At 35.5% G+C, this 25,253-nt stretch overlaps 2 protein-coding genes across 7 annotated transcripts in view; one reads left to right on the forward strand and one right to left on the reverse strand.

The window, feature by feature from the left end:
• The window catches only part of BMP2K (BMP2 inducible kinase), a 155,435-nt gene extending 131,136 nt beyond the window's left edge, over positions 1-24,299 (forward strand). Inside the window, 1 exon segment of the mRNA XM_037830070.1 lies at positions 18,225-24,299. Coding sequence (XP_037685998.1) covers positions 18,225-19,654 — 1,430 coding nt within the window. The 3' untranslated portion in view covers positions 19,655-24,299.
• PAQR3 (progestin and adipoQ receptor family member 3) overlaps positions 9,610-25,253 on the reverse strand; it is a 35,047-nt gene continuing 19,403 nt past the window's right edge. For 3 of the 6 annotated variants that reach the window (XR_005215895.1, XM_037830074.1, XM_037830072.1), the window contains one exon: positions 9,610-19,684. Coding sequence is in view for 1 of the 6 variants with exons in the window: in XM_037830074.1 (XP_037686002.1) it covers positions 19,644-19,684 (41 nt within the window). In the remaining 5 variants the exon portion in view is untranslated. Of the gene's footprint in view, positions 19,685-23,329; positions 24,051-25,253 lie in introns of those variants that run through there. The other 3 variants (XR_005215896.1, XR_005215893.1, XR_005215894.1) reach the window with 2 other exon arrangements.

A 25,253-nucleotide genomic window follows, 5' to 3' on the forward strand; every position in this document is an offset into this window, starting at 1 on the left:
AGATGAGTTCAATTCTAGACAGATTGAGTTGAGATGCATCTGAGAAAAAGCAGTTAGAAATGTCTAGTGGATAATCACTTAGCATAAGACACTTTAGAGTATAGGAACCTTGAATTGAAAAACAGAACAGTATAATATGATATGATGTGATATGATGTGATATAATATATAATAGTATAATATAATTTTACCAGAAGTGAAATAGAATAAAACTTGGTAGTTCTTTATGAGATCAGCCTGAAATAGGTTTCCCTTAATTTTATATTGAGGCAAGTATAACAATGCACTTACAAAGTCAAAAAGAGGCATGGAATGGTGACTATTTCTGCTACACTATAAACTCTCAAATACCTTATTAAAGCAGTGAACTCCTATAAAATATTTTTTTACACACTTTGGTTGATTGGCCAAAAAGTAAGTTTTTGTATGGAAAAGGTAATGTGAAAATAAAATATTATCCAGAATGGCATAAAACCATAGTACATGAAATATATTACATGCAGTTCTGGTCACTGCCTTTCAATAAGGAGACCACTGCCCTTAAATAAGGACCTAAAGAAACTGGAGAAAGTCTAGAGAAGAGCAATTAAAATAACTAAAGGAATGAATGCATGTTTTTAATTTGAAAAGATTTAAAGTATTAGTATTCCTAATGGGTGATATCTTAGAAATCTAAAGAAAAATGATGAAAAGTTTTTGATTCAAGGTTGAAATCTCAGAGGATTTAGAATGAATTTTTTGAAATACTAGAACATGAGGATTCCCTTGAAGCAGTTGGTGTTAGAAGAAATAAAATAACTTTTACGTTTTCAAAAAAGAGGTAATAAAAATTGAAAGTAAGACTTGGCAAAAAAATGAGTATATGGATCTGTACATTTATTAATGGAAGTTGGGATGTATAGTGGTACAACCCATACCTTTTTTCAAACAATATCCAATACACTGGAGAAGTTCATGGAACAAAAGGACCATAATATCATTGCCAAAATATGTTGTAATTTTTATATGAATACATTTTTTTAATTAGTTGCAGTTATGGTCTGCTTTCAATTTTTTCACCCTCTTACTTTTGAGTGTATAGTCTAACTTTTTTGCAGTCATTATGATAAATGGCAGCCATTTGGCTCTCAACCAAATGCCCCTGGTGTCACTGCCAGATATAGAGTACTGGACTGGTGAGCCAGTGATCAAATTTTGGCAATTTCCACACAAATAACTATGTTATGATAAAATACTCAGAGGATGTGTATTGAAAAACAGGAATCAGAAGTAACATTTAATTGTTCTTAAATATTTAAAAGTTAAGTATCTATGGTATCAGTACTTTCTTGAAGTCAAGATTATCTGGGTTCCATCCAAGCTTATTATTCCATCCATTCCTTATTAGCTGTGTGACCTAGACAAATGAGCTTGTTGCGTCTATAAAATGGAGATAATAATAGTACATACCACTTGACTCATAGGTTCTTAGTGATTAGTAAGAAAACCATTTGTAAAGCACCATGCATGGAAAGTACCTGGCACATAGTGGTTTATCAAGAAATGGCAGTTGTTGTCATGGTTTATATTTGCACATGGTGAATAGAGTGACCTGAGATCTTAACTATCTTAAAGCCATTACTTTTTCAGACCAGTGATATCTCTACTAGGTTTTTGTAAATGAATAATCATTTCAGTTTTCTATGAATTTCCAGGAATTATTAAATGTTTAATATCTGGTTATATTGTATTTGATCACAGTATTTCTTTGCTCCTGCAAATGGGATAATTTGCAGTATTTTAAATAATTCTTATATCCTTACACGTGAACATTTGACACATAACAGATTATTCCTAGAGGAGGAATTGTCAGGCCAAGGGCAAGTACATTTAAAAATTTGATTCATTGCCAGATTGGCCAATGGAAAAAATACACTGATTGATATTCTGATTGGGAATATTTGAAAATGCCTATTTCCTTGGAGTGCTTAATCTTAGAGCTTTGGTATTTCTATCTGTTTAAATACATTGCTTTGGGTAGAAGGTACAATTGAACTGGTAAATAAATTTAATGTGGTACTGTTATAAACAATGCTTAAAAGAAGAAATGGAGCTAGCAGGCTAATATATTGCAGTTGTCATTATAAATTTGGTACAACAATTTTACTTTATTTCTGGGAATTTACCCTAAGGAAATAATTTAAAATTTGGAAAAAAAATATAGCTACAAAATGTTCAATTCAACATTATTTGTAGAAACAAAATGAAAGCATACTAAATAGTAGGTAAATGATAAATTATGGCCTATTTTAGTGGATGAAATTTAATGCAGCTATTCTAAAAACAATGGTAATGAAGAATATGTAGCAATGTACAAAAGTGTGCTGTAATTATATTAAAATTTATAATGAAAGCAATTATATTAGAGAAAATTTGGATAATATAAGACAAAACATAATCTCATCATTATACTGTCACAACTACTATTTGAATTTTGACCTATTTCTTTTCACTTTCTCTGTAGAACTGATTTTTATGCTTGTTAGGCATAGTGTATGTAAAACTTTTTGATCCTCTTTTTTTTCACTTAGTACCATGTTTTCTTAGTATTTTTTATATTGCTAAATGTCCAGACATACACAGATTACTTGTTTTCATTTGTACTTTCATTTGTGCCTCTTATTTCTTCTGCTTTCCAATTTCCACCTGTGCTTAGTATGGGGCTAGTCTTGAAGTTAATTAATTCAGGATATATTTATTACCAATTACAGTTTCATTTAAAAATCTGAAAATACTGTAATAAAGGTAAAGTCCCTGCTTCTCAATGACTTACATTTTGTTTAGGTAGAGATTGACATGAAAACTATGTGCAATGAAGGTTTGTAGGTACTAGGATAGATATATATAAAGTGGGAGCGCGGAGCAGAGAGTTGCTTTATTCTTTCTGAGTTGAGACTGGAAAATAAGGAAAGCTCCATGGAAAAAATATTATATATATGGTGAGTCTTGAGAAATGAATACATGTGCGACCTTGTTGGAAAGATAAGGCAGGGCATTCAAAGCAGAGAAAAGATCATGAGCAAAGGCCTAAGAACACTTGCTATGTTCTGGGAAGTGCAGGCATTAGAAGTTGGCAGTTATTAGGTGAAGGGATAGATTAAACTGGAGATGTAGGCAAGGCTCACAATGTGGAATGGACAGAAATTGAAGGGCTTTTATCAACAGAGGAATATGATTGAATATGTATTCCAGTAAGATTACCTTGGAAAGACTATAGAATATGAACTGGACAATTGAAATTGGAGCCAGGGAGACCATTTAGGACAGTGCTTCTCCAAGTGTGGTCTGCAGCAAGATGAGTACAGAAGTTTTGAGTAAGTGATTAGCAACTTTTACAGCAATTTAAGTGATTAACTTTATGAGTTGAATCAAATACTAAAAAGTTGGGGGGTTGTGTTTTATGTCTTTTTTTCCATTTCATTTTTCCAGTATATATATATCTTTACAAAAGTGTTGGTCCATGTGAATTGGAAATTAAAAACAAAATTAAGAAGCAAACCTGTTCTTTTAACATAGATAGTTTGAGAAGTAGTGATTAAAAGACTATTGCAAAAGACTTCATGTTTGAAATCTTATGGAGGCAGAATATATGGGACTTAAAACCACATGGAGGGTATGGGTAATCTTGAGGGGAAGAGAAGCACCTAAAATGATTATCAGATATCTGGTTTGGCTAATTGGGCATGTCCTTCCTGGAAAGGCGAAATATAGGGTATGTCAAGGGGAGAGGTCAGTTTTGGATAGGTTGAATTTGAGTTGTTTGTAGGGATATCAAAATCTAATTAGTAAACATTTCAACACAGGGATTGGCATTCAAGAGAGAAATCTGGCTAGAGACAGACATTGGATTTGCCATCTTGAAAGAGATAGTTGGTACCATTATGCAGAGTGAAGGAAGAGACTAGAAGAGGGCTAAGGAGAGAGTTCAGGGGAATTATAACATTTAAAAGGAAGATGGAGGAGATAGGAAAGGATACAGTGAAGGAAGGATAGAGACAGAAGAAATAGAGGAGAGCTTAGGAAAGAAAATACATTTTTTTTTTAAATGTTGAGCATATCTTGTGAAATGCTCATGGGTAAAATGACTAGATTTAACATTTAGGAAATATTTGGTCTTGGCTAGAATAATCTAGTTGAAATTCTGATTTCAGGTGTTGAGGAGTGAAGATATCATTGATGGATTATTCTTTAAAGGACTCTGGCTGTAAAAGGAAAAGAGAGAAGATGGTAGATAGGTAAAAGGCAAACAAGGCATCACTTTCAGACTTTTAGGACTATTAGCTGAAGATAACATTTTGGTGGACCATGCCTTAAAATGAATAAAATCAAGCTTTTTTCACTTTTTATTTTTAAACACTTCTTTATTGGTAAAAATAAAGTTTTGTAATTATCCATTTATGCAAAGCTCAAATAATTATATCAATAATCTCATGCTGTATGTAAATATAATATCTTATTTTGTAAGTTGATATTTCAATTATCCTGGAATTATTTTTACCTTATATCAGGTTACTAAACTAATATAAGTAGTATGTTTATATCAGACCATTGACTTTGGATTTATAGAGCCCTGGGTTCAAATTTTAGTTCTGTCACACATTAACTATGCAATACTGGGTGTCACCTGTCTTCTTAGAGAGTTCTTTACCTTCATTTGGGGATAATACTAGCTATTTAATAGGATCATTGAAAAGATTAAATGAGAGACAAAGCAATAACATCCTCAGTAAATGATGGTTGCTATTGTTGCTGCTGTTGTTGGTAGTGTTACCAGTAGTATTTTTCCTACTAAATTCATAAATAAATTTTGCAGCTGCCATCCAGCCAGGAGTGGTACAAAGTCCCAATTAGAATAAGCTAGTATTCTCTTAAATACTGAATGATACCTTTAAATGAAGTGTAGATCGTGTTTGTGAGGCTTTTCACTATCACAAACCATCTAATAGTGCTGTTCCTAGTTTTATTAAAGCAATAGCTATCGGTGTTCACTAGAATACACGCATTAGAAATCATAGTAAAAGCATGGCATTCATTTCCATATACCCCTCAACCAAGGCACCATTATCCAGCTAGTTTATGTACAAACATAAGATGTATGATTCTGTGACTCTGTGCATTAATTATGATAGCATGGATTACTCACTGAACACCCACAACTTCTGAAACATATGAAGGTTTCCTGAAATTTTAAACCTGTGTTTGAAAAGTTTGATTGACATTAAGGTCATATTAATTATGTCACTGAAGTTCTTTTTCTTTCTTTCTGAAATCTCCCCCAAGATAATCCATTTTTATTTTGAAACCATTGTTAGTATATTTTAATACCAAAGGAGAAGGTTACAAGAATTGGGTAGAAATACAGGCAGAAATGAGGCAGCTTATACATATCCCAGCTTCCATGACACTACAAACATTGATCAATCAATAGTGCATCTCCTCCATATACCAGAAATGGATTGACTTTTACAATGGGGATTTATTAACTTAAAATTTACAGTTTTAAGGCCATGAAAATGCCCCAGTTCAGGCATCAACAGGATGGTACCTGTACTCTGAAAACGGGTTGCTGACAACCTGCGTTCCTCTGTCAGATAGCAAGGCACATGGCCAGCATCTGCTGGTCCTTCACTCCTGGGTCTCATTGCTTTCAGCTTCTGGTTCCAGTGGTCTCCTCTCTGAGCTTCTGCAGTTCCTCTCTTAGCGTCTCTGGGGCTTTTCTTTCCAGTTCTCTGGGTGTTTCTCTCTTAACTCTCTGGGCTTTTCCTGTCTTATCTTCATAAAGGGGTCCAGTAAAGGATTAAGACCCACCTTGAATTGGGTGGATCACATCTCAATTGAAACAACCTAATTAGGTCACTGAAGTTTTAGATTTCTTATTTTGCACTTCTCTTTTAAGTAGGCATGGTAAACTTTCCCTATTCTCACTACTATCTAATAGGAAGTTAAATTGAGTTTAGGGTTGGGGAAGGTCACATTATATATAGCAAATATTGGTTGGAACATAAATTTTTACACAGGAAGATTGTCAATCCAAATGCTGGGTCATCCTATAAGCCATGATATACCAGAGTATAATTCTTGATGATCCAAGGATTTTTATTCCATATTGTCAGCAATAATAGTTAACATTTATTGAATTCCATTGTATACCACAGTGGAAACAGAGGCTCGGTGTCTTTCTTAAGGCTACATGGTTTATAGGTAGGAAATAGGTCTGTTGGACTATAGTAGCAAAACAAGTAAAAGTGTTGTGATCCGTTTTAAAGCAAAATCCATATTAATATGAGTAACATAATAGAAATGTCAGTTTTAAGGCACTTTTAATCTGACTGTGAAATACTGTTCACAACCAGTAAGATTCTTTCTTAAGCCCTGTAGCTTGGCGGGACCTGTCTTCAGAAAAATGTGCAGATTTTGATAAAACCTTCTCCTAATCCCTTGATCCTTGGGCCTGACATAGTAATTGCTGGGAAATTATGGCAGGCAGTATGCTATCAGTTCAAAGTGAGCTTTAAAATCCTGTGGCTCCTTTCTCATATACCCTAAATGATGAAACAACAGAAGGCATGTAATTACAACAGCAGTTTCAAACAATTCATTCTCTATTATCTGATTGCTAAGAAAAGAACATCAAAACAAAATTTCCTTGAAACTGGAAGCTTCTTATATGATTAAAAATGTACCACATTTTATAACTGAGAAAACAACTGTCCTCCAAAAAATGGATACCTGATTAGAGGAGTGGTAATGTGAATGGTGTGCTAGAAATGTACCCCTCCTCCACATTTCTTTGACATTTCCTAAATATTTTTAAGTTTTTGGTATCATTTATGAAGGTTAATTTACTTAAGAATTCATATTTTGCAAGATTTATTTAAAATAGTGTGGTATTAACAAGGTCAAGTATTTGTTTAAAAGTATACTATAACAAATGAAAATCTAACTACAAATTTTGTGTTGAGATTTGGAAACCTCTTTTTGAAGTGTGCAAGACTATGATGTCCTTGAAATTTTAACACTTAAAAATTGCCTGTTTTGAAAACTCAAAAGGATAAAATGGGAAGATTCATGTTCTTGTATTTGGTGAAGTGTTCTAGTTTGCTAATGCTGCAGAATGCAAAACACCAGAGATGGATTGGCTTTTATAAAAAGGGGGTTTATTTGGCTACACAGTTACAGTCTTAAGTCCATAAAGTGTCCAAGGTAACACATCAGTAATCGGGTACCTTCACTGGAGGATGGCCAATGGCATCCAGAAAACCTCTGGTAGCTGGGAAGGCACGTGGCTGGCGTCTCCTCCAAAGTTCTGGTTTCAAAATGGCTTTCTCCCAGGACATTCCTCTCTAGCAAGCTTGCTCCTCTTCAAAATGTCACTCACAGCTGCACTCCGTCCAGTCTCTTTGAGTCAGCACGTTTATATGGCTCCACTGATAAAGGCCCACCCTGAATGGGTGGGGCCACGCCTCCATGGAAATATCTCATCAGTTATCATCTACAGTTGGGTGGGGCACATCTCCATGCAGACAACCTAATCCAAACGTTCCAACTTAATCCCCACTATTATGTCTGCCCCACAAGATTGCATCAAAGAATATGGCTTTTTCTGGGGGACATAATACATTCAAACAGGCACATTCCACCCCCTGGACCCCAGAAAAACATATTCTTTCCAAATACAAAATACATTCATCCCACAATACCACAGAAACTTAAATCATTTCAGTAACAATAGTTAAGTACAAGATCCCATCAAAATCAAATACAGGCGTGGTCAGTCCTAAGGCATACTTTTCCTTTAGCTTTGGATCTGTGGACTTAGAAGAAGTTATATGCTTCCAATATACAAAGGAGGGACATTCATAGGATAAACATTCCCATTGCCATAAGGAGAAACAGTAGGAAAACAGGGTTAACAGGACCAAAACAGTTCCTAAAACCTGCAGGACAAACTCCATTAGATTTCAAAGTCTGAGAGTCATTAACAGAACGACGTTGCATCCTTGGGGCTTGAGAGAGCGGGAGTCTAACCCTTCCCAAGGGCCTTTGTGGCAGCCCTTTCCTCTCCAAACACTTGGGTGAGTGCTCCAACATAACCACACATTGGGGAGACTACCTTCTCGGCCCCACCCTCCTCAAACATTGGGACAGCTCCCGGATTCCCTTCCATCTCAGAACAGTGTGGTGGCAGCCAGGCTCTCCCCAATTCCCTGGGAATGTGCTCCACCCTCTTTGGGGCTTGAGGTGGCAAGACATTTCCTGAGCATCAAGGCAGAAGGCCTGCCCTTGACCTCCAGGGCAAACTCACCCTTTCCATGCATGTGGGCCACTCCACTCTCCCAGCCTGAGACCTCTTGACTCCAGACCTCAACCTCCATGGCTCTGTCTTTGAAGAAATTTTTCTTTCAGTTTGTTCTTTGTCTGTCTCCTCCAGTCCAGACTGGCAACGGCTCTGTCTGTAAAGATTTCGCAAAAATTCTGTTGGTTTCGCATGAAGCACACGGGTCAAAGCCATCAGACAATAGGACTTTCCACAAATCCTTTCTGGATAATTCCAATCTTGGCTTGTACTGAAATGGCGGCTGGGTTCCAAGTTTGGTTACATTCTCACATTGGGCTGTAGCTTCTGGGATTCCACCCCCTGGAAGCTTGTAATTTTCCAAGCCATCAGCTTCTGGTTTCTTTGAACCCAAGAGTTCAGTTCTAAGTTTATCTCTTTCTGCTCGCATTTTACTATAAGCTGCAAGAAGAAGCCAGGGTACCTCCTCCACATGTAGTCTGAAGATCTCCTCAGCTAAGTATTCCAGGTTGTCACTTTCAAATTCTTCCTTCCATCTAACACCAGGACTCAATTTTGCCAAATTCTCTGCCACTTTAAAACAAGGATCACCTTTCTTCCAGTTTACAACAACATATTCATCATTTCTGCTCAAGTCCTCATCAGAAGTATCTTTAGAGTCCATATTTCCATAAACAGTCTCTTTAAAGCAGTTTAGGCCTTTTCTATCAAGCTCCTCACAATTCTTCCAGAAACTCCCCATTATCCATTTAAAAAGCCATTCCAACATGTTTGGTATTTGCAAACTCAGCAGCAAAAGCACTCCACTTCTCTGGTACTAAAATCTGTTCTAGTTTGCTAATGCTGTGGAATGCAAAACACCAGAGACGGATTGGCTTTTATAAAAAGGGGGTTTATTTGGCTACACAGTTACAGTCTTAAGTCCATAAAGTGTCCAAGGTAACACATCAGTAATCGGGTACCTTCACTGGAGGATGGCCAATGGCATCCAGAAAACCTCTGTTAGCTGGGAAGGCACGTGGCTGGCATCTGCTCCAAAGTTCTGGTTTCAGAATGGCTTTCTCCCAGGATGTTCCTCTCTAGCAAGCTTGCTCCTCTTGAAAATGTCACTCACAGCTGCACTCCGTCCAGTCTCTTTGAGTCAGCACGTTTATATCGTTCCACTGATCAAGGCCTCGCCTCCATGGAAATATCCCATCAGTTATCATCTACAGTTGGGTAGGGCGCATCTCCATGCAAACAACCTAATCCAAACGTTCCAACTTAATCCCCACTATTATGTCTGCCCCACAAGATTGCATCAAAGAATATGGCTTTTTCTGGGGGACATAATACATTCAAACCGGCACATGAGGTAAACTTGTTCTCCACACTTCCTAATTGTTTTTATCTTGGCCATTCATTTTCCAGGTCAATAGAATCAGTGTTAGCATATGGGTTTCTGAAGGTACAAACATATATGACTGGTAAAGTGAATGATAACGCTTCTTGAGGTCAGGAATTCTCTTATTCATCCTTGTATTGTTTAGTACCTTGCTTTGCTTCCTGAATGAATTCATTATGAAAGAATTCTTTGGTAATCTAATCTCTTTCTCTGTGTGTCAAATATACACATTCACCCTAATATTTAATGAGCTTTCACTAAATAAGATTTATAATGAATTTTATCTTATTTAATATTCAGCTTTATCAGGTAAGTTCCATCATTCTCCTGATCTTTTAGATGAGGAAACAAGTTTTACATGGAGAAGGTGATTTTCCATGAATTTTGTATAGTTGAGTATTCTTTCATTGGTTGATAAATATTTATACAGTATTTCTAGAATTTAACCCTAAAGACTGTCAAATACTCCTTAACCCAAAACATTCATCACACAGTTCAACAAACCACTGTTTGCTGAAAATAGAAATAATACAGTGCTCATTCTGTTAGTATATATTACTTCTCAGGCATGGCTTTGTAAAGGGGATACAAAAGAAATGCAAGACAAGTCTGTAGTTGTATTTTGAAGTGGGTTTATTATAAGATAATGTTGAATTCTTGTTGGTGACGATATTCTATTGGTAGTTTAATTATAGAATTTAGAGATGAGAGTTTTAAACTAGTGATACAGATCCAAGTCATAGGCAGAGAAACCACTAGCTTGATGGGCCTTAAACTTTGGCAAGCCATTCAACCTCACCAGGTCTCAGATTCCTTATGTAAGAAAGAGATTGGACTAAATCTTTAAAAACCCCTTCCTGTTTTATGTTTTCAACATATAGTTGAAGCTGTGAAACAAGATTAAGGTGACCAAAAGAAAGAAGTAGAAAAAGAAAAGAGAAAGCCAAAGACTGAATTTGGGGTGTCAATAATGCTCATCTTTGAAGTGGTAGGAAGTTATAACAATGATCTGAGATGGAAAGCAAGAAGAAAAATTTTGAAAATGTGGTTAATAAAACTGAAGAGAGAAAAAGCTTTAGGAAAGATCATAGCAAATGTTTTCACCCTAATGATTTTGTAGAAGAGGTAATGTATGAAAAACTCTTGGCACTGTGTTTGTGCATTTGTGCATTTGAATCCCTTTGATTTATCCTTAAGTGTCTTTTGGTACCATCAGAAGTACATAGACGTTGCTCCGTAAATAACCATGAAATAATGAGATACCACATAATATAGTAACAATAACAATAACAGTAACCTTACTGAGTATGCACGATGGGACAGGAACTCTCTTTAGTACTTGACGTGTATTGTCGCTCACATGTAATCCCTGCTACAACTCTATAAAGCGAATTCTATTGTTACTGCTGCTTTACAGATGAGGAAGGTGAGGCACTGAGTAATGAATGATTCCAAAAAGAACATGGCCATCAAAGAATATTTTCATTTAGTGTCCTTTGCTATTGAAAGAAGGCAAGTATGTTATATATTTTTAGAAAAAGTTAATTTGGTACTCATTTAGTAAATGCTTGTTATTTTCTTGACAGTACTAATAATCGAAACATTACTTTAGTGAGTTTTGAATGACTATCTTGAAATTTTATATGTGAGGTATATAAAGTAATAAGGCCATAAAGCAGGAGAATAATTTTAAACAAGCAGAATTTATGTGTGCAAATAATTACCAGTCCTCTTGGCACTTACTTCCATTGTTCTAACATTTTTTTGCCACACTTAACTTGGAATTTCCTATTAAGACTTCACAACCCATCATTGCTACTCAATAATGTATCCAAATCTGAATTGTCTATCTTAGTCACTCAGCTTATTTTCAGAATTTGGCTCCAAGTGAATTTTGTTCCCAACAATCAAACCCAATTTCAAAAGATGAATATTTGCTATTATTTCAGATAATGGAATTCAGTAGACGTAAAGAATTGACTTACTGCCCTAGATGTTAGGAGACCTACATTCTGGTCCCAGTTTTTCTGCTAAGTTGATGTAAACCTTCAATAAAAAGTTTCAATTCTCTAAAAATGAGAAACTCTTATGACTTTTAATTCTGGCTCTGAAAGCTGGATAGCAATATAATAATTCAATCCATGATACTGAATCTTTGAAAATCTTTTTAAAAGGTGGAGAAAGCATTCTTGGAAAGTACACAAGCAAGTTTAAAGAAATTTTTATACTATGTTTTACTTATAAATAAGAGAAATATATTAATGTTCACTATTGCATTTTTTTTCACTTAAAATCTGCTTAATATTATATTTTGACTAATGGACTATTTTTCTTATTTGGGGAGCAGTGTTTAAATAATAACTTGCTGTTGATTGACCCTTTTGCTAAGATTTGTTAATAGATTCTAGCTGGTCACATAGGTTTTTGCAGGACACTTGTTTATAAATAACTGCACAATTAGTAAACTTGCTTTAATATCAGTGAGTAAAATATAAACTTGCTAAGATGATCAAAAAGTTTGAATTTTTTAGTGTGTAGTTTCAAGGCACAAACAAAAAGAATATCCTGACTAGAAACTATCAAAACATTCTACTTTTTTTAGTTTAAAGAAGAAGGATTCCCTACTTTGAGGCAAAAATAAAAATAATTGAATGTAACTGAGGTATGATCTTGGGCACATTCTCTTGATCACAAAACCATTTGTTTATGCTGTAAATACATGTTCCTAGTGCTTACCTAAATACTATAGCTTCCCCCACCTCCTTGAGAAACAGCCATTTTATGTTAATACAAATCTCAGTAAATATGGGGATTATTGGGATTTAGGATATCTTGACTTATAAAGCAACATATTTAGGCTCTACTTTGGGGAAATTAACTTAAGCACTGAAATAATCCTGATTTAAGTTTCATAGTAAATCAAATGCATATTATTTAACCTAACAACTGGAAAGACACAATCTGACACCAAAAGCAAGTAGGAAAATTTGAGTCATTATTTTGTATTACAGGAGTATGTCTAGGTAAAGAAATGGACTATAAAAAGTTCATAGCACTCTTAGTTATGAAGTCAGTTTAAAATACATACATACATTGTACATTTGTAACCATCTTCATAATTCATAATACTTATTTTGATAGTCTTTTGTATCTGTGTAACAAGGCTTAGAATATATTGAAGCAATATTTTTGTGTAATTCCCATTACTTTCTGAGCTATCCTATAATTTCACAATGAAGAAAGAAGATTGAGTAGAAAGTGAAACCAACATAGGATTGTTGCAATGTGTAGCCTGGAACTTAAGCTGGAGAGATAAGGACAGCTTCTTAAATTATGTTTAGTGGTGCTTAACTTTTAAGTTGCTTTTAATATGCTTTTGGAGAAGTTTTTTCCTCTCTTGATTCTAGCTACTCATGAAATCACAATAGCTTATGAAGGAGTGGAAGGATGGAGAAATAGAACAACATTTAAACAATATTATGTTGAACAGTGTCAGGGTGAGTTATGAGAATATGACAGATATTTCATATTCATTAGATATTTCTGATTGCCTCTTGTTTTAGTTTTATGAAGCCAAGACAATAAATAAGTAAAACCAGTCATTCCACATCAACAGAAAAGGGGATGTAATCTGAAACTGCAGAAATGGCTTAGATCATTGTGTGTGCCCTTTCATGGTCTTTCTGAAAGCTGACTTTTTCAATTTCTTATACTGTGTTCTCAAATATAGCTATTAAAAATCAGAGATATAGTTTCCAGGATCCAAAAAGCACCCTCATGGTGTGTGGATATACATTTGTATACCTACTTGTTTCTGGTCAGTTCTAAGGTAGACCTGAACTCCTCTTGAATTAGCCATAGAATTGCATCCTCCTCCCTTACTCCTCCCTCTCCTTTTGATTCTCCTTCCACCATTGAGCATAGAAAAGTTGCTATAAGATTGGAGTATGACGGATGAAATAATTGAGTTTGCCCTGCCCTAGAGAAGATAGTTAAATTCATTGAGTGTTTATTATGTGTGAGGCATTCTATTAAGTGCTTTTTATTGGTTAATAAACAATCTATTATTCCCATTTTATGGATAATAGTACAGTATTTACCTATGATTGTGCCGGGGATTGTTAATGGATCACCAACTTTATTAACTATGTATTAATTATGCTTAAGGCCTCTTGGTGGTATTTAAAATGCTGAAAAACAAAAACTAGAAACAACCTAGAAGTTCTATATATACATAGTTGATATACATGTATATACACACACACACACACACACACATTTTCATGTTCCTATCAAAATAAAAATCAGACTGTATTGATACCTGGGAGATGCATTACAAATGTTAAGTGAAAAAAACCCCACAAACTTATGTCCATATTGACAATTTAAAACAAAGATCTATATGGCATTTAGAAGCTGACAAAGGGCAAGCAATGAGAAGGAGAAAGTGACAGATGTCTTCTGGTGTGCTGGGTGAGGGAAACAATTATGAGATTGGGATTAAAATATGAGAATAACAAAAAGAAGGTAATGAATTGGGAAAGAATGCACTGTTTTTGAGTGGGTATTGAAGGATGCGCTCTACGATGGAATATCTTTCCTGTATTAAATGTTCCAGAAGACCTTCAAAAGCAAAATTAAGTGCCCTAGAAATGGGAATTTTCTCAGAAAAGTTATAGAACAGCATTTTTCCAAAGTGCTTTTTGTACAATTGTTTGGGAAATCCTAGGTTTCACAAAATTAAGTCCTACACAAATTCTTTGTGTAGGACTTATCAGTACATTTAATATACTGAGCATTTTCAGGTGGAGGCAGAAATAGCATGCAGCATTTTATAAATTCAGTTGCCTGAGACCACAGAAGTGTGTTTGGTTTGGTTACTTGCAGGAATAGTGTTCTGTAGAACACACTTTGGGAAACTGGTACTAAAGGTGTCCATGAGGAGGAGGCATGTGGGTGTGATCTGCAAGTCCTGGCTCTGTGGGTCCATAGCTTTGGGAGCTAATAAATTAAAATGTCTCTTAGAGGAAATAACCTAGTGTGAGGGGTGATCAAAAGTGTTCTGGAACTATTGCTTTTGACCAAAATCCATGAAAATAGATTCTAAAGCTAATCTAAAGGCAATCTGTTTTTAATATCAGAAGTTTGCTATATGGAAAGAAGTCAAACTTGAGAATCTGCATCTGATTTGGTTTTAATCTGTGTCTTTATAATAGATACAGCAGTTACAATCTTGGCTGGTTTAAAAAAAAAATTAGATTATATTGGAATACAAATGTAACCTGGCTGTATTCTCCTTTCTTCTCTCCTACTCACACCTCAGTCCCACTACTTATGTCAAGGCTGCCAACAAACTGCATAAGTTGATCAGATCCACTGGCCGTTTTCTGTACTCAGTTCACTGGACTTCTTTACACCGTCCAGCTCAGTTGTCTACTCTCGCTCGGCTTCTATGACATTGCACTCACTTGGTTTTGGTTCTCCTCTCTGATCTGGTACTTTTCAGTTTGTCCTGCAGGTTCCTCTTCATCTGCTGACTTTTAAATGTTTTACATCTGAAGGCTCAGTGATAGACCACTGTTTTTTCTTCTTTTACACTTTCTTCTTAGGTGATTTCCTTCAGTTTCATGGCTCTCTCTCTGAATACCCTCTGACTCCCAAATCTGTTGTCTTCGGCCAAAAACCAACCACTGAGCTTAAGCTACAAATATCTGACTGCTCACAGATACCTCAAGCTTAATGTGTCCAAAACCAAACTCTTGATAATATCTATTTTCAAACTTGTTCTTTATTCACTCTTTTGTATGTTAAAGGTATTAGTACCCATCTGGAGTTTTCCTCTGGTCTCTGTAATTCTTCCACTTCTCAGTCTGCACTGCCATCACCCTCGCTGAAGGTCAACATCATCTCTAACTTGATTATACTATAATTTCCTCTTCCCTAGTCTCCCAACTTTTGAACCCCCTCCTTCCATCTTTGTTTTCTACATAGCAACCCTCTTTTTGAAGCATAAATATGATCATGACACACATTTTGAAACCTTTTAATGGCTTTCCACTATAGACTGAATTAAGGATAAAATCCTTATCAAGGCCTTTATGGGAACTTCATGATCCGGGCCTTTACCCTATCTTTCTTTCTGGATCATTTACCAGTATTAACCTTGATCACTGTGTTCCAACTACATTGGCCTATTTTCAGTCCCTCCAACATGCCAACCTCTTTCTTGAAATTGGCCTTCATACATGCTATTGCTTTTACCTGGAGCAATTTTCTGCCTGTTCTTTGCCCGGCTGGCTCCTTCTCAGGGAAGCCTTCACTGACTATCCTGAGCAGATTTCTGCACCCCCTCTTCACTGGCCACAATTTGTGTTTACTTATGTACTCTCTGTCTTCCATACTTGATTGTAAAATCCTGGAGGCAGAGATTATGTTTGTTTTATTGACCAGTGTATAACCAGTGTACAGCATGTAATAAAGTGACCTTAAAATAAGAAAATGTTAGTGACCAAATTTGAGTTAAACACATTTATTTTTCTATGAAACTTCCTTTATTGTATCTGTATGTATTGAATATGTATGTCCATAGCTATTGCACTCATAGTAGTCACTTATTCTTTCAACAAAAATGATTCAGCACAGTGCTAGAATACAGAGATGAATGACAATGAGATAAATGGTCTTATGTTCTAAGAGCTCATAGTCAAAAGACAGAAAAGCAAACAAATAATTGTAATACAATGCATTAGGTGCTAAAATGAAGGCTTGTGTAGGTTCATCAGGAGTACCAAGCAGGGAATGGGTATCCTCTGGGGGTGGTTCTGAACAGCTATTTTATAGGCTGGGTCTTGAATGACAGCCACCTTTACTAGGTAGTCAGGTGGGAGTGGTGGTAGAGCATTCATATTGAGGTACAGTATTGCAGTGGTAGATATTAAAACAGCAGTTTCCCTTGATACCTGAATCTATTAAGTTCCTGAGTTTTGACAGCAAATATTAAGAGGTTGGATAGCAAGGGAGATCTCAAAATATGTATCCAAATCTATTCTGTTCCTGAGTTTGAGTAGGGAAAGTTTGGGTATGGCTAAGTTTAGGTGATAGTTAAAATGAAGAGTACCCATGGGATACATTAGGATCTGAGGCAGAAGATCCTATGCTATGCTAAGTGTTGGGACTTCAGCCACTGAAAAGCTTTAAACAGGAAGTAATGTTAGTGTTTCAGAAAAAGCGCTATGGTGACAGTGAAGAGGAGTAGTTTGAAGGATGTGGGACTGGAAGCTGAGGCAGTAGTTAAGAGACTAAGGAGAGATAATTCAAGAGATTTTAAAGACACAGTAACTATTTTGTGGGACAAGTGAAGACAATTTCCAGAGTTCTGGTTTGAGGACTGGGTAGGTGGAGATATAATATAGAGAATAGGTGATGAGCACATTTTATGAGAAAAGATGATGAAGGTATCTTTTGAAATTACTGAGTTTGAGGTAAGGGCAAGATACATATTTATGAAGAACTGTACGGTCAGTATTAGAGATCTGAATCTGGAACTCCGGAATAAGATCTGGGTTAAAGAGATTAGAGTTATTATGGTGCACTTAGCAATTAATACAGGAGTAGTAAAGACCCAGTGGAGGGCATGCAGAGATATGTAAGGGGATGTTAGTGAAAGTGAAGTCTCTAAAAATATGACCAGGAAGGAAAAGAGAAGAAAAAGGGCTGACTCTTCAGAGTAGGAAATAGAAGCATCAGAGAGACTACCATGTTAATGAAAGTAAGTAATGGGTCTTCCATCAGAGTTAGTTTTCATGCCTACAAACTGTCCTTCCAACCATAGCTAATTATTTGAAAATACTTGATCTTTGTCAAAGAAAGGAAAGGAATGAGAATGTGTATTTGGATCAATATACATCAATCTCCACCTCTGGAAAATCAACTCAGTATACCTATATATTGGGAGGGCAGTATGTTCTCATGTAAATTAATACACTATATATTATATAAGATACAGTGAAATTATAAAGCACTATGAGGCAGTTTTACTACTTAGCATATATTTAGCACACTGATGGTTAGATTTTTTTAAAAGGCAGCATGCTTTTAATGTAATGTCTAGTAGTATAGACATTATAGGAGGATAGCTTTGATGAGCTTTGGGGGATGCACTCATGTTAACCAAACTCACAAGGCACTCATTATAAAAAATCAGAATGCCAATTAAAACAAATTGCAAATAAAATATAAGCAAAAGGGTGGAGAGAAGAAAAATTTGCTTGCCTGCTATGTTCAGAGTCCTGGGTGCTATAAATACAATTTATATCAATGAGGGCTTATAGGCACTGTGTAGGGTACAGGTAAGTAAGTCTGTCTGCACTAAAAGACCTAACTTGTTAAAGGCAAATGCATTAAGCAGAATTGATTTTTCTCCCCTCTTAGTATGGATTAGTGTTTAGTGCAAATGGTTTTTGAAATGCCTTGGAATGGTATAATAATTTTTCTTTGAACCTACAGGTTCTCCTGAAAAGAAAGTTGAACATTCTTCTAGGAATCAAGACAATAGCACTGTAGACCCTGTCAAGAATGGAAAAGCAAGTATAGTTTATAAAGATCACCGGATTGGAAAGAAAACCTCAGAGAATTCAGCAGTAGAGGGTCAAGTACAAAAAGGGAATGATGAATCTGAAAGTGATTTTGAATCAGATCCCCCTTCTCCTAAGAGCAGTGAAGAGGAGGAGCAAGAAGATGTTCTTCAGGGAGAACAAGGAGATTTTAATGATGATGATACTGAACCAGAAAATCTGGGTCATAGGCCTCTCCTCATGGATTCTGAAGATGAGGAAGAAGAAAAACATAGTTCGGACTCTGATTATGAGCAGGCCAAAGCAAAGTATAGTGATGTGAGCCCTGTCTATAGAGACAAATCAGGGAGTGGGCAAATCCAAGATCCTAACATAACAATCCTCAACCCAACCCAGCTGCCCCCTGATGTTGGGGTGGAGACTGTCAAACAGGAGTTTGATGTATTTGGCGCTGTCCCCTTCTTCGCAGTGCGTGCTCAACAACCCCAGCCAGGAGCAAATGAAAAGAACATCTCTCAAGAGACCCATTTTTCTACTGTGGGACTAGAGCAAGAAGAAATTGATGTATTCACAAAGGCACCCTTTAGCAAGAAGTTGAATGTACAAGACTGCCGTGCAGTAGGGCCCGAAGCACATAATCTCCCTGGTTGTCCCAAAAGTGTAGATGTATTTGGCTCTACTCCATTTCAGCCTTTTCCCACATTAACAAGTGAAAGCAAAAGCAATGAGGACCTTTTTGGGCTTGTGCCCTTTGAGGAAATAACTGGGAGTGAGCAGCAAAAAGTCAAACAGCGCAGCTTACAGAAACTGTCCTCTCGCCAAAGGCGCACAAAGCAGGATATGTCAAAAAGTAATGGGAAGCGACATCATGGCACACCGACTAACACAAAAAAGACTTTGAAGCCTACCTACCGCACCCCAGAGAGGGCTCGTAGGCACAAAAAAGTGGGCCGCCGAGACTCTCAAAGCAGTAATGAATTTTTAACAATTTCAGACTCTAAGGAGAATATTAGTGTTGCGCTGACTGATGTAAAAGACAGGGGAAATGTCCTGCAACCCGAGGAGAGTCTGTTGGACCCCTTTGGGGCTAAGCCCTTCCATCCTCCAGACTTGACCCGGCACCCTTCACATCAAGGCCTGAGCGACATTCGTGCTGACCACAATACCGTATTGCCCGGGCGGCCAAGACAGAATTCACTACATGGGTCATTCCATAGTGCAGATGCGTTGAAAATGGATGACTTTGGCGCCGTGCCCTTTACAGAACTTGTGGTGCAAAGCATCGCTTCACATCAGTCCCAACAGTCCCAATCAGTTGAATTAGACCCATTTGGTGCTGCTCCATTTCCTTCTAAACAGTAGATACTTCTGATGGATTCTTGGCATTAATTCCTGTTTCAAAAAAGTACGAATAGTTCATTTTATGAATTTGAAAGAAAATTATTTGTATAGCTTTTTATATCATCCATTCTTACAGGTCAATCAGAATAAGTAAGTGATTTTTAAATAAACCAAATAGAAAAAGGAAATATTTCCACAGGGTAGTAACCTGATGTCTCTTAAAAAGACTTCTTCCAAGCAGGAGAAAAGGGAGTTAAATTGTAAGCACTAACCAAGGGTTTCAGCTACTGACATGACAGCACAGAAATGCAAGTGTGATACTTCCAGTGAAAGCATGTGAACATTTCCAGTTATGTAGCCACTGGGAGGTAACTGAAAGCTACACAGTTACTTTGATAAGAAAATGAATCCAGCATTTAAAAGTCAAGTTATTCTGTATATACACAGGTTGAGTTTGTGAAATTTTTAAAAGTCTCTTCTAATTTCCACATGGTAAAAAACAATCTAGTTCTCTAAAGAATTAAAAAGTTGTTATTTAGAGAGTGCAGAGATTTCATCCTTATATCTTTTTCTACAAAGCAGAGCCAGAATTGTCTGACTATTGTGCCTAAAACTGTTTCATTTTAAAAAACAAGTGCCATTAATATGGAATTTCTACATAGAAGCCTAGAACAAAAACTAAAAGAGAAATTTCTGACATTTGGAAAATATAAAAAAAAAATGAAGTGGAAGAGAGAAAAAACATTCAGTACTTCAGAAACAGTTTATATTCTGTTTGTAAATAGTTTGCTCACCTAAAACTTATATTATCATGCCTCTAATAGAGTAGATTATTGGAAAAACTGGGAGCAAGGCCAAGGGTTATATAAAAATTTTATTTCAGGAAAAATGTAGCTGAAATCCTGGGTTTTAAAAGAAGTTTACAAAGTAAAATCATGTTGCATTTAATAACATATTTTTATTAAAGTGCCGCCACCACCAAATATTCCCCAAGTTGTGAGCAACAATTGTAGTTAGGTTTGGAGGGTAGAATAGTTAGAATAAAGTGCACTGAACAGTGAAACCCACAAAGCCTTATGGGCAGGACTCACACATCTTGCCGCAAGTACCTCTGCACTAATATACGAATCTCACATGGATATAAAGTATTAGATGGTGAGGGACTAGCATCTTAACTATGCTAGTTGATTATACCTTTAGTGAAAAGAACCCAGCTACCAAATTGCCTTTCTTTACTGCAAAGGTGGTAAAGAAACTTGACATTTTATAGAAATTGTGTTTAATGACTTAATGTGAATACCTATCTGTGCTGTCTCCAACTATTTTCAGTTATGATTTAATGTTAATCAAATTAACATTTAGAAGTTCCTAAATCTATTAAAGCTATTTACAAAAAGGGGTGGAAACTCTTATCAGCTGGCACTTTTCTTGATTGCTGTATGTTAAATTAACTAAATCCAACTAAAGTTATTTTATGAGTAATTTTATTAGAATCCCTTAATTATAGTACCCTGAATGGGATAAGCTATTTGTCCATTTCCATAGTTCTGAATTTCAAAACAAGCAAGGTGTATGTAACTAAATCATATATTCATCTTTATTGCTTCTCTTTTCTCTTTTATATCCTAAGACAGGTAAACATGTGGGGAAACAATGTATGACTCACAGTGTAGAAGAGGCAGATCAAGAGTTGCATTACTACTTAGAGTTTTACTTTTAGAGCTGGACTGCATGAGACTGACTGTCCTACTCGACTGGATCTTTTTCAATTATTTGTCCCTGTGCCAAAGGCAAATGTTATGTTAGCACCTTTTTTTCCCCTGATTTTCAGGTTGGTTAATAGTGCTAATGCAAATGCTCTTTAAAGAAGAAGATGCTCGTTAAAGAAGATGCGCTTTAAAACTTTACAAAGTAGATTCAAATGAAGAGTTGATGACTCCACATAATAAATTCATAAACTGCAGTAGGTTTGTATCAAACAGAAGATTTTTTTAAAATGAAAATATGTTGGTAGACACGTACACATATGCTTCTTTGATTATTTTAGTCCCTGATGTTAAGTCTCTGCTAGCTCTCATGAATTCGTCATTTGGAAGAAGTAATAGGTAAACTAGTGTAGCCTCCTTGGGTTGTAAATGCAAAATACCAGAGTCTATCTGATAGTTAAGACTTCGCTTACACTTGATTCAATCATTTGAACTCATGTAGACACTTGACTCATAATGTTGGATAAATTATCAGGAAGGAATTTTGACCTAACTTAAAATATCTACTCTTTCATATATGATAGTAGAGCCCAGTGATTTTCCTCTTGAGAGTGTAGCTCAGAGAAAAGATTTAGGATTCAGAATAGAAGTGGGGAGATTCCTTTGTTTTCAAGTACAGGCATTTTCCCAAGGAGTATTGATTTAGGGTTGCTTCCCATTTTCAGTCATCCCTAAATCTATTAAAAATTTATCCCTCCCACTGCCATCATCAAACTGTAGGTTACTCCATGCAATAGATGCCTAGGTAACGGCTTTATGAGAACTCTGAGATGAAAGCTCACAAGATGTGAAAGTGTTTATACCTGGCACACACAACTCAGTAAAAGGTTGATTCTGTTATGGGATGGTCCAACACTAGTTTAAGAAGGAAAGTAGAAAAAAATGATTTCCATATTATTATTCAGGTGTCCTCTGCTGCTTTAGGGTGTAAAGTAATCATAACTCTAAACCTGTTATACTTGAACATCACTAAGGAAAGTAAAATATTATGAAGCTAGCAAAATTTTGTGGCCAAAGTTCTTTCCTAACAGCTTTAGTAATGCTTGTTGATTCTAAATAATCTTTTCAAAAGTGGACCATTTGCTTAATTATTTTACTATTATTATATCAATAAAATGCTATATTAAAAAGATGAGCTTTTATGGCACTAAAGAATGTATTCAGACACAAAAGTTGCTTGGTATATATGTATATTTGGTGGAATAGAAAAAGTTGTAGGCTGGATGAAAACAGAACTGACCAGATTAATTATTCAGAAAGTATCAATCAGGAAATAGTGTAATTCTACCACCTTCCCCATCTACCCAAATACCCTGTGTCTGTGTGTATTTAGACATAGTTATGACATTATCTGGAATTGCAGATAGATGCATCTTTCAATCCAACCCTGATTATTGTTTGACAGTGCTAGATTGTTGTCATCTTGCTTATGGAAAATATAAGGTGGAGCCCATTCTTCTGTTCTGATGTTCACCGGTCAGAGCAGCTTTCTTATTGTTCCACTACTCTGCTTGGTTTATTTTAAGTTTTGGTACTTCACATAAACTCTGTTACAAGGTACAAGTGTATTACTATCACTAGCTCCAGGGAGTTTGAGTACATTTGTTTTAATATATGTAAAATGGGCAGTGAACTTTTTACTCTTTTTTTTTTTTTTTAAGCAAAACTACTCATGATTTTAAGTCCAATTACTAAGATGACAGATCTACTGTGAGAATGAAATGACATATCTACTGTGAGAATAACATAAATAATAGTTTATTTGAAAACTTTTATACTCAGTGGTGTTTTATATATTAAGATAAATATATACACATACATGCATATCACATATCTCTACTGTGGAGTTAATGTGAATTTTTTAAAAATGTAAAAAAGTATAATTGCAACCACAATCATATCTAAAAGAACATTCACTCCTAGTGCGGGTTTACAAAAGCCACTAAAAGAATAAGGTAGTCAGATGAAAATGCAAAGGTCATCATTTGGAGTCATTTTTGTTTTTAAATTTATAGTGCTACTTTTGAAACAATTGTTTTTATTACTATGCTCTTTTTGTGATTTGAAAAGTGGTCTAATAGTAAACAGTATAGAAGCTACTTTTTAATTGCTGGTAAACAGCTTTAAGTGCACTTTCTTTGATTACACTTCCATTTTTTGTTAAACTTGAATTTTCTGAAGCCTTTTATGTACCACTAAGCAAATAACTTTAACTTTTAAATAAACCTGATTTACATCTTTATTATATTTTTAATTGTTAGAAAACATACTTTTAAAGTGACTTCAATCCTCAAATATAGGTGGGAAACTGGTATGAGATAGAATCAGTTGCTTTTTTTTCCCCTATAATTAAGCACTAACTGATTTTACTACTTTATTGCCTTTACATTGCTTTTTCTTATTGACTGAATTCTGTCCCTCATTCATTTTGTTTTGTTTGAAATTTAAAGTTATTTTCTTACTGTATTTATCATACCTACCGTTTTAATAATCTGCTTTCTTTAAATGCAATAAATCCCAAATGGATTGCATATTCTTTATAATCAGTGACTTCAGAGTTTTTCATTTGTCTTATTAAAAGTTTTGCATATGAGCCCTCTATTCATTTCTTTCATTCACACCACAGACATTAAGCGCCGATTATGTACCAGCTAGTATAAGAGAAAAATGAATAAAATTAAATCCCTGTTCTTAAGGATCCCCCTCCCTGTTTAAGTAAAAAAAAAAATTTTTTTGGTCTAGCATTTTTGCAAAAAACCAATAGAACAATTTGCTGTCATTACAATTATTACTAATTCTTTAAACTTAAGACTGACTGAAGTGCCTTTTGAATAAGTTTGGTATAGTTTTTGCATTATGTCTAATTATTTTCGAACTCTTTAAAAATTGGCAGCATATATAACTGTTAAAGGATATTTGGTTAAATAAAATATTTTAATCTTTGATCATGTCATAAAAGAGTCTGTGGCACCTTAAAGAGAAAATTTACCAGATTCATGGGTCAAGCTTGTTGTCAGGGTCACAATATAATCTTACAATGTATTATACAAACTGCAGATTTTTAGTTTGGTGGCTTGTGGAGAGATTCATCTTATTTGTTAGGAGTCAACATTTTTCTTGAAGGAGTTACAGTTACCTCACTGATGTTAGATAGAAAAATAAGGGCTTTGTATCTTTTTAGTAAATGGTAAAAAGGCAGCAAAGTATCACAAATAATCAGAAAAATTTTTATATAAAAAGAACTGGAAATTCAATTATAGTTAACTTCTTTAGAGAAGAATATATAAACTTTATTTTGAATAGCTTTCTTTTAAAGGACGTTCAGCTCAAGCAGCATATTTAACAAAAAGAATGTTCTCATATTGAGGGAAGAGCTTTTCAAATTTTATTTTTTGTTGCACATTAACAAAGGTCATTTCTGCTTCAGGTGCTTGGCACTGTTGAAATTACATGTATGCTACATGGTACTTTTGATCCCAGGTTTATAGAGCAGGATTAGAACCATGATAGCTGTTTTCCAGTCCTCTAAGAATGGAAGTTTCATTTTTCACAGGAGGCCCTGCTGTTGATATTTACCTCTCCCTTTCCGTTCAGGATCATTATCTTGCTACATGGTACAGAATTTCAGGGGAACTTGCTACTCAATACCATCTAGACCTCTTTCAATATAAACATAATTATTGTGATACTGCATGTGTCAAGATATTTTTGCTCCTCCCCAAAATCTTGTAGCTGATTCTTCACTTAATGTAGGAACCAAACACACTTTGGCAGGGGTGGTATTACAGGAAATGATTTAGGGTTGACATGGATCTACTCAACTCAGCAACTGGCAGGATTCCAGAAGTATAGGC

This window comes from Choloepus didactylus, chromosome 3, assembly GCF_015220235.1.
Source record: "Choloepus didactylus isolate mChoDid1 chromosome 3, mChoDid1.pri, whole genome shotgun sequence".
Lineage (NCBI taxonomy): Eukaryota > Metazoa > Chordata > Mammalia > Pilosa > Megalonychidae > Choloepus > Choloepus didactylus.